At 42.0% G+C, this 10399-nt stretch overlaps 1 protein-coding gene across 1 annotated transcript; it reads right to left on the bottom strand.

The window, feature by feature from the left end:
- Nucleotides 1-210: 210 nt before the first annotated feature.
- Nucleotides 211-8929, bottom strand: PURB (purine rich element binding protein B). The gene has a single exon (XM_014828284.3). The coding sequence runs from the start codon at nucleotides 8720-8722 to the stop codon at nucleotides 7811-7813; it is 912 nt and encodes a 303-aa protein (XP_014683770.3). The 5' UTR covers nucleotides 8723-8929; the 3' UTR covers nucleotides 211-7810.
- Nucleotides 8930-10399: the final 1470 nt, after the last annotated feature.

The following is a 10399-nucleotide window of genomic DNA, read 5'->3' as shown; positions in this document are numbered from 1 at the left end:
TGCTTACTAACTAGAAAAGGTTATTGGAATCCTGAAGCTCTTGAACTAACAGGCTCTACTTCAGATTAAATGTGCAATGGCTTTTAAGTCATTCCGAGTAGGAACTCACCCAATTCCAGACCCACTTATGAACCCCAGCAGATGGTGTGTGGTATTTCCCTCCCCGGCGCCATGTAATTCCCTAAATTAGACACCATCACAAGACTGTCATTCACTTTTCCGCATACTTTATTTGTTACAAACATACAATTTTTTAAATATAGACTGTAAAACTCCATTTGCAAAAGTCTGCTATTGTAAGGAGTACACACCAGCAGTAAGGATTCTTAAACGTTTTTCTCTATGAGTTTTTCTGTCAGTTTTGCTAGTTAGTGGTAAATATGGGACCTGCCATTTTACAGACCTGTCTGAAGCTTCTGGCTGTATTCACATTGCTCTTTCGAAGCAGCCCTGCTAGTCTTGAAATTGACTGGAATCTGAGCTTCAACCTCCAGGCAGTGAGATCAACAGCCCGTGTAGACTCTGCTTTTGAACGGTTTCCAGGAAGTGTGACTTCTGAATGGGTACTGCACTTCACGGATTTGTGTGAATTGCCCATGCAGCTGTGTTTGTTAAAGTGCATTCTTCTTTTAAAAAATAAGAGGAATAATCTTTACTCTTTAGCCAAGGTACTTAAAAAAATGAACTTTTTGGTCTCTCAGCAGATATTCCCAAATTGATTCTATCACTACAAATTTTAGTGTTCTATTTACAAATATTTATATGGTTACAGGTGGAGGGAGCCTTATAAAGTTAAAGGTGCGGCTTCTCTTGAAGCAGAAATCAGTTCTACAAATTCATACACAGGAATACACACTTGGTTTACAATGCACAAGCATGTGGGTATTTACAGAGACCGAAGACATCCTCCCAAAACCCCTTTTAAAGTAACTTGCAACCTAAACTCTAGTTGTACATCTAGATCAGGAAGCTCTGTCTCCTGCTATCAAGATTTGGTTTTAATTAATTCAAATTAATTCTGTAGATTCTCTACTTCCAGGACATCAGTCCCAACTCTGGAGTGAAGAATCTAGTGTAAGGAAGCCCCTGGTAGATATGACTGGCAGTGAAGGTTCCCATAGAATGCAAAGTGTTATCTGGAAATGGATCAGAAGACGGATGGACTTTTAAAAACGATCTTGGAAAAAGACCTGCATGAAGGTGCAAAAGGAAGAATAAATCCCTAATAATTGTTCTAGAACTTTAGGAAAAAAGAAGTCAGAATACACTGATAATCTTAATTATTCAAATATTGATAATCATTGGAAAAAACTCAAATATAGTTGCCTGCTACCATAACATGCAAAACTAGACTTTCTAAGTATGCTATATACTGATTTAAAATCAGTTTCTCAACTTTTGCCCAATCTATTAACTTCTAGGAATCCAGAGACGTTTGTACACAGAAGTGATGTGTAGGCTGAGAGAATAGGGCTTATGCTTCATATCTGAAGAGTTTAAAATGCAACTCCCAAATTCCTACAACACAAATGTGCTTAGTAATACAATCCTGTTTTTCAATTTCTTGGGACTCTACCTGCACTTATATGTCCCTGAAAAAGGAATTTAAAAAGGGAAGAAATATACTACTTGCCATTCTATTTCCAAATATCGAGATTTTTTGAACCAGCCTGATCTTGCAACACAGGGTAAGTCTGGGGACGAAAGTTTGCCTTTAAGAAATAAGAGGTGGTCTAAATCAATTTTTTTTAAAGAGTTAGCCAATGAAGTTATTGAAGGTAGGAAAATAAAAACAAACTCATGTCTCCTGCAATATTCAGGTGGACAATGAACTTGACTAGGTCTACTGCTTTCTCTCTTAAATTCTGGGCCCACATTTCATCATATCAAAGATATAATCAGCCCTCTCTTGTCCATGTCAATTGATACTTTACATATACCACAAAGAAAATGAAATTTGCTCCTAGACTCAAAATCTCATTAAGAGCAGTCATACACTTATCAAAACATTTGTTAGAATCACCTATGAAAAAAAAACACTTTAGCTTCGAATAAAGGTCTGCCCTCCCTTTATTAGGAGTCCTACTGAGCAGTGAAACTAACACTATGACATTTGCTGTTGTTTTAACATGGCTTACCTATCCAAACTGGAATGTCTAATACAAGAGGCATGAGTTAGATTTTCAAATGAAAAGTAAAAGATTGTGAATAAAGGTGATTACACTGACAGCATATTTCCTATTTCATTAGGAAATATAAAATACATTCACAAAGGTCTTACTTAGATCAGGGGCACCACTATCAATTGGAAATTGCTAGAGTAATAAGTCTTCATGATGCGATTGTATTTTTTCATTTTCCCAAATTCAATTTTGGTAGACAAGTGGACCATATTTGTTGAACTAAGAGTCTGTTAAATCTATCAGTAAGGAAACTACGTTTTAGGACTGAGAGCTGGGAACAGTGAGTTTAAATAAAAAGCAAAGTTAGATATATTAAGAGAACTCACCACTCAAGAGTCTGCTACTCTTGAAACTTCTGGGGGCTAACTGAAAATTAATGACTTTGCTTTCTAGATTAAAAACAGGGGAAATGAATTTATAAAGTGCCATTTCCACCTTATGTCTGGAATTTCAAACAGGGCATTGACATGCACTTTTTTCTTTTTTGTCTATATTTTTCTTAAGGTAAACGTGGTTCTTTTTTTCTTTTTTCTTTTCTACAAACCAACTCCCCCCCTCCCCAACCCTCCCTACACACCCATTATCCAGTTTATTCAATGGGAATAGTTAACTGTTTAGGAAGACAGCTAATTGACATACAGTACTCTAAAACCAACCTGAAAACTGATAATCTCATTCATTTATGATCACTTCAGTGCTACTGTTGACAGAAAAAAAAAAGTTACCTTAAGGCTCAAGGGAAAGTAACTTATTAAATTGTGAATGCAGCATTGTTTACTCTCCCGTCCATTGGAAGCTAGCAAAATGCATTCTGGATCAATAATACAAACTTTCTAACATTAGCAAAGATTTCTACTCTTCTTACACAGAGTTAGAACAATATTCATAAGCAGATTATCTACGGGAGCCTGAGAAATCATGATCCACATCACATAAAGATTCCATGTATTTCATGATAAAAAAGTGCTTTATCTTTGAGAGACAGTCAGGGTTAAAATGGAAATATACAATGTAAAATTACTCGACACTTTCTCAAGTGACGTACAAAGTGGAAAAGGAGCAAAAAAAATGGAGGCTCTGCTCTCTGAGCAGGGCTTATGCGTGTGACTTTCAGGGTGTACTAAATGAAAATTGTTTTAAGAGTTAACGTTGGGATTTTACATCACTATATATATTCTAAAACCTGAGATTGGACATCAAAGCAGTCAACTTTGTTACTTATCAGAGCAATTCTGATACTTCCTAAAAATAGAAGACAACTCAATTGAATTAATAACCCCAGGGTCAAAAACATTACCTTCCCCAATCAAAAAGGAGACCGGTCACAAATGCATTAGATACTAAGAGTGCTACAGAACGACTCTCAGCAAACGAGTCATTTTTACACAAGCAAAAAGTCATTTCTCTCCTTCCCCTTCGCACTGATCAAGGCCACACTATTTTCAAATGAATATCTACTGAGAGATCAGTTGTGCATTGGACAAAGTACCATAAGTGGGTTAAAAATGAAAACAAAATTTACAGTGAAGAATACTTATGTGCATGGCTTACACACTCAAGCTACTCCTTAATTTCATCCACCTCAAGAGCAAGGTAGACGCAAATGAATAGTCACCTTTTAATACCTTGTGTAGATAACATTCTACCCCTCTGTAAAGGTCACATTTAACAAAGCATCCTCAGCAACTCTAGTGCCTGAAGTGTGCAGCCATTTACAGACCACTCAATATGAGGGCATTATTATAACCAGCCTCTTTAGCCCACAACCCTGCATTTTCAGATAAGACAGGATAATTGTTTTGTTTTGAGAAAAACTGAAGCTTGACTTAGAAGACCTGCAATTTATTGCAAAGTGTTCGAGAGGTAACAAAGGAAGCAGGAGGTGAACGGCTGCCTGCACCTAAAGCCTCTCAATCATTTTGCAGTAAATAATTATGGAAAGTGACTTGACAAGTAGCCATGTGTGTATCACAGCTACAGTCATTTATACCACCTACATACCTCCCATAGTAACATAGGGTGTCTGGGTTTTTGGTTTGGTTCTCACTTTGATTTTTGGTGCCATACAGACTTACATTTTGTTCTGTGCAGCATATGCACTGAGAAGTTTCTCTGCTGCCTAGAACTGCTGTTCTACTTGAATGACAAGAAGGGACAATAGAAACCAGAAAGGAATAGTAGGATCTCATCAGAGTTTTGCTTTTTTGATCCTGTTTCTAAAATTTGACTTCTCACATCTGTACTGCAGTAGTTTGAGAAACAAACATTCTACCAATTATCTCTAAAGTGATTTTAGTTACCTACTTCTCAGGAATATGACTATTTTGAACATGTGATTAGCTGGGATGTTTGCCAAAGTTAAAAAACAAGCCCTAAATCACTGTTCATAGTAGTGGTTGAAAAACAAAACAAAAGACATTGGTTGTTTCCCATAGTCTGCACAATGCCATTTTCTGACTGGATTTATCAGAAAACATTTGCATTAATAAGCAATATTTATAAACGAGCTCTGAAAGATGGCCCATTAATATTGCCTTGTTTAACAAACCACACATCAGAAATGTAGTCTCGGCGCTTTGCAGATTTCTATTGTCCCAAGTGACTGGAATGAGGATAAGTGAAATGCTACAATTAATCCACATCCTTCTGTAATCTTCCTGCAGTGGGAAGAGAGGCCATGAACCAGCCCCTGCAGGAGAACAAACCTTTGAGATTGGTTAAGACTTAAAAACCCACCACTATGACATTTACCACTTAATCTTTACATAGGCAGGTCAAAATTTTAATATAAATTACTTTTTTCAACACATAGCTTATGCATTCTTTGCTCCTTTTTTTGGAGGATTCTCAAATTGATATCTAAAGATTTACATATGATATATTACTGTTATATGGTCTAATGACTAAGAAAATTTCTCTGGTAACCAAAGCTGATGCCATATATGGTAGTGTTCTTGGCATATACTCTATATGCCTCAGACCACTTCCACATTCTTTCTATTCAGCTAATTATAGCTTAGTAGCCACCGGTGAAGGATTGTGAAGACCCTGTCATTTCTACAGGATAGAAAGGCAGGGCTAGTTACTGCAATTCAGCCAAATGAAAAGAAAACAGAATAAACCAACCCCTTAAAAAGGAGAGGTACTGCACCTTTGCAAAATTGAACTGGCTCACTGCAGCTGAGCAAAAGAATCACCACTGAAGCAAGAAAACAAGTTGGTCTATACAGGAATTGTACATGGTTTGAAAATGAAAAAGTTACAGCAATCAACTAATAGCTGCAACCTTAATTTTCATTGCTGCCTCAGAGTTTGAAACTTAAAACAGTTTTTGCAAACCTAATGCTAGCTTCTCAGCTCCTTTACTAAAACTACTTAGGGATTTGTTCTCCGCAGCAAAGAAAGAAACACTCAAAACACATAGGTAAATACAGCAGGACATTATTGAAAACAGCTGCCTTGTAGTACAAAATACAGTACAAGTATACGGATGTCATTAAAACATCAAAAATACTATTGCTCCCATACAATTTAGGAAACATTCTTTGCAACGGAGAAAAATTAAAAAAAAAAAGAAAAGCTCTAAAAAAAATCTGTTTAAAAAGTCTACTGTGGATGATGAGAGTAGAGAAATAGTCTGAAAAGGGCACCAATGTCTGTGGCTCTTCCACTTTTGTTAAAAATCTAAGATCAACAATATTCTGAATCATAGTCTAATTTTTAAAAAAGCCTAATTTTATTTACACAATTATTTCCCTCTCTCAGCCACAATGCATGAAAACGACCTTTTTGTATATTACTTATTCCCAATAAATACAAAAAGATTGTAGAGGTTGAATAATACCAAAATAAGATAAAAAGGGTATGCAATAAATTAAAAGGCAGCTCAAATAAAGGGCAGGCATGCAGTTAAAAAACAAAATACTAAGATTGTGGAGGTGGGGTTACTTGCCTCCCGGTTGAGAAGGTGTCGCACAAAGAATACCTGAAAACTTTGGAAAGAACATTAGCTCCCATTCAATTTGAAGTTACCTAGATCTACATCTCTAGGAATACCTTTTGATGGGTTGGGATTAACTTGATTAGTAAAAATCATTTTTATGGAAAATCCATTTAAAATATAGAAGAGGCGATCCTTGAAAACCCCAACTTTTATTCTTGAAAGACAGCTGGATAAACTAGCAAAAGCCAGTTTGTTGAAATTTCAAGATGGTATAAAAATGCTTCCAGGATATAGTCAGCATATTCATGTTCACTTCAGCTCCATTCAGATGGATTTCAGCTTCCAAAGGGCATGCTGCTTGAATCACTCATGCATCATTTGCCAACTTTGATTGTGAGGTACTGAAACAATGGATCAAGTTCTTAAAAATTTATTTTAAAAGAATAAACGATGCTGGAATTCTGGACCTGAGGATCTTTAGTATTTGAACAAATCCACAGATTAAACTGAAGGTAGATGAAGACTTCAGTTTTGGTTATTTCCAACTTCTCTGTGAGGATGTATATTCCATTAAAGCTCAGGCTTGTAGCCACAACTGTACCTTTTGTAGATATCTTCAAGTTTTACGGTTTAAAATCCAGCCATCCAGTGGCTGACACGGCCAAATTAGCCATAATTCACTGGCTCACCCGGTGGAGCCACAGGGATCTGGCTCTCATTCACACCTAAGCCATTTCTTGGTAATGACCTCCATATTTGGAGATCAGGGGAAGAACTTTAGTGAGCAGCAACCAATCCACTCAAACAGTTTTCCTTGTGCTTTGTGCCTGATTTCTTTTTGTGCCTACCTCAGCAACCCCCAATGTAAAACTGCTCTTTTATCTTTGAAAAATTTTTGCCAACTTTTACAATATTTTAGTAATGGATTCTAGTTGAAGGATTGACATCTGAACCCATTTGCATCCCAGAAAACAATTCTGCAAAGAAAACACACAGACCTTGATCCAGGTTCCATGCAAAACCATTTTAAACAAAATGGATCCAATTTGTTTCTGTATTCCCCGGTGGCTTCTTGAATTATTTTGCTCTGTCCATGATTATTTAGAGTTGCATTCCTCTTCATGAAACTTATACCCTCAACTGGGTAACTGCAAAGGCCTCTCTCTTCTCAAGATTCCTATGAAGACCTAGATCCAAAATGCTGATTTCAATGGAGGTGGAGGGACAGACACTTTAACAGCAAGGTCTGGAGAGACCTTTAGTCCAGGTTACCCAGATAGAATGCAAATTCAGCTGTTATCAACAGGTCCGGGTAACTCGAGTGTTCCTTGGCCCACGATGTGCGAGGATCTATCCCTTCCAGGGTTAACCTAAAGTGTTTAGGAACCTCAGTTGGGAAAACAACAGAAGCTGAGACTATTTTGCTCAGTTGAGGAGAAGCTGTTGTCCTTTCTTTGCGGGTTGCTGTCAGTTCTTGGAAATTTACTGCTGTTCTCTAATTGTCCGTGACTGTTCTCTTATGGTTATTTCTCCTAATTAACTATTTTATTTTAAACGTTGTTTTCTCCCTCTGGGCCTCCCTTGCTCCCACTCCACTAGCTCACTGGGGACGAGCAGGAAGGGGAGCTCTCTAGCCAAGGGGACGCTGGTGGGGTGGGGAGGCCCATAGGGGATGCTGCGCGTTTCAATCCTCATCCACCTCCTCTCCCTCGGACTCGTCTCCGCCGCGTCGCTCATAAAGTTTATCCCTCTGCCGCTCCTGGATCTCTTTCATCTCATCCGCATACCGACAAAAAGCGCCCCCGAACTTGCCCCAGGCCTTAAAGGGGACGGTGATGGCGTTGCGGTAGGACGGCTTCACCTCGCTCACACGCAGGAACACCCCATACTTGTTGCACCCCACGTCGAAGAAAAAGCGCTTCGAGTCCACCGTGATGGAGGTGCCTTCCGGGAGCTCTCCGTACAGGCCGCCCCCGGGGCCCCCGCCGCCGCCCGGGCCCCCCGCCAGCTCGTCATCCTCGCCACCGTAGTCGTCGATGAGCTTGGCCAGGGCATCGCGGAACTCGATGAGGCCCTGGGCGGGCAGGGCGATGGTCTGTCCGCTCTGCAGGCCGCCGGGCCCGGGGCCGCCGCCGCGGTTGACTGTCTGGCGGATGCGCAGGAAGCGGCCGCGCTGGTTCTCCTTAAGGTCCAGGTAGTACTTGCGGTTCTCGCGCACCAGGAACTCGCTCTTGAGTGCGCGCCGCGGCCCGCCGCCCTCCTCAGCACCTGCCGCCGCCGCCACCTGCTCGGGGCTGCTGGGGCCCAGCTGCGCGTAGTGCTCGATGAAGTCGCCCAGGTAGTCGCGGAACTCGGCGGCCACCGCCATGGACAGCGTGAGGCGGCTCTTGGAGCCGCCCGCGCCCACCTCGGCGATCTTGAGGAAGCGGCCCTTGGCGTTCTGCTTCACGTCCAGGTAGAAGCGCTTGTTCTGGATGTCCAGCCGCTTCGAGGCCAGCTCCTGCGTCTCCTGCTCGCCGCCGCTGCCGCGGGACGCGGGCTGGAAGCCGCCGGGCCCGCCGCCGCCGCGCTCGCTGCCGCTGTCGCCGTCCGCCATCTTCTCGGCCGCCGCGCCCTGGCCGCTGCCGCTGCGCCCTGGCCGCCGCCCGCCGCCTGGAGCGCTGGCGCCCCCGCCCTCCGCCCTGCGGCTCGCTCTCCGGGGCCCCCCAGCCTCGCCCGCCGGCCCGCTCACGCGCTCCCGCCGCTCATCGCCAGCCTCTGCCGCCGCCCCCCATCGCCTCCGCGCTCCGCCCCACCACTTCCGCCCGGCCCGCGCCCGCTTCCGGCGCGCTCCCTCTTGACGCCATCCTACCCCGCCCATCACGTCCTCGCGGCCGGAAGCGCCGAGCAGTGTGGCGGCCGGGCGCGGAGCAATGACGACACGGGCCCAGGGCGGGCTGTAGGCGAGGTTCGCTGTGGTGGCGGTGGCTTGGGGACCTCGGTGGTGTGGGACGCAGGGGAACCGAGGGAGAACGAAAAGAGTCTCGTCTTGCTTGTGGTGTTGGTTTCACAGAAGTGCCACAATTCACTGAAACGTACGCTTTAAATAGATGCAATTTACTGTAGAGAAATTATACCTCAATATAGTTGTTATTAAAGAGAGAGGAATTAAAGGAGGGAGGATGTTGGGGTCATCTGCACTCAAAACAAAACAAAACTAGCCTTATAGGATTGTTGGGTAATAATCCATGAAAAATGTTTAGTATAATACTCGTTACAGTGAGTGCTCAATAAATGTGGACTCAGCTTTAGCTGGTAGAATACCTTACGTAATGCCGGGAGCACACAGCATAACAGCGTCATCATCATCATCACTACAATGATATAAGAAAAATGTGATGAAGGCCTGCACCACGCAGTCCTGATGGGGACGCAGAGCTTAGGCAAGGAGATAACTTTTATGGAACACCTCCTATGTGCAGGCACTGACGACCATTTTACATGTTAGCTCGGAAGGATACATGTTTCATGTGCTACGTTGTGTGGTGAGACGCAAATGGATTAAAGCAGTAGAAAGTATGGCTTTTCGGGGAGGAGATGTGTGCTAAGAGTCACTCTGCCTGGGTGTGAATCCCGTGCTAGCTGTGTGATCTTGGGCAGTTCAGTTAATCTCTCAGTCTCAATTCCTCCACCTGTTAAACGGGAATAATAGTACCCATCTCTTGGGGTTGTTATAAGTATTAAATGAGATAATGCAGATAAAACATGTAACCTGGCACAAAGGAAGCACTCCCTAAGTGTTAGTCACCTCTTCTGTTTCATAAAAAAGAGCCAGTCAAACAAAGTTAGAATAATAGCTATCAGCCAAACACAGGAGGGTCCAGGGAAAGATGTCAGATTTTAGGCCTTGAACACGTCAATCTTGGAGAGAGTTTGGACATTTCACTTCCCTAGGGAAGGAATGTGATGTCAGGCATCACTTGGCTTTCATGAAAGATATCCATGTTGCTCCTTTTCTAATTTCTTGCTAACCAAACCACTTCCCTACACAGGGGACCCCAACATTCAGCTCATGAGAAGGATTCTCTACCCCTCTGTCTGTTTGTCAGTTTGGTTTTAATGAGTCAGGTTCTATTTAATGAGTTAGATCTATAGCTTTGTTTCCTTTGAAATTTCGTTCTTTGCTTAGGTCTTCCACCTTTTCATGTATTTGGTAATCACATATTTTTGCAGACTTTCTACAGTTTTATTTTTTAATATATGTGATTATATCAACTGTTTGTATTATATATTT

Source organism: Equus asinus, chromosome 1 (genome assembly GCF_041296235.1).
Source record: "Equus asinus isolate D_3611 breed Donkey chromosome 1, EquAss-T2T_v2, whole genome shotgun sequence".
Lineage (NCBI taxonomy): Eukaryota > Metazoa > Chordata > Mammalia > Perissodactyla > Equidae > Equus > Equus asinus.
Note: the sequence above shows the minus strand (reverse complement) of the source record. Positions and strands in the feature narration are given on the sequence as shown.

Excerpts from the sequence above, each read along its gene's own strand:
- PURB (XM_014828284.3), bottom strand. The coding sequence starts at position 8,722 with ATGGCGGACGGCGACAGCGGCAGCGAGCGCGGCGGCGGCGGGCCCGGC.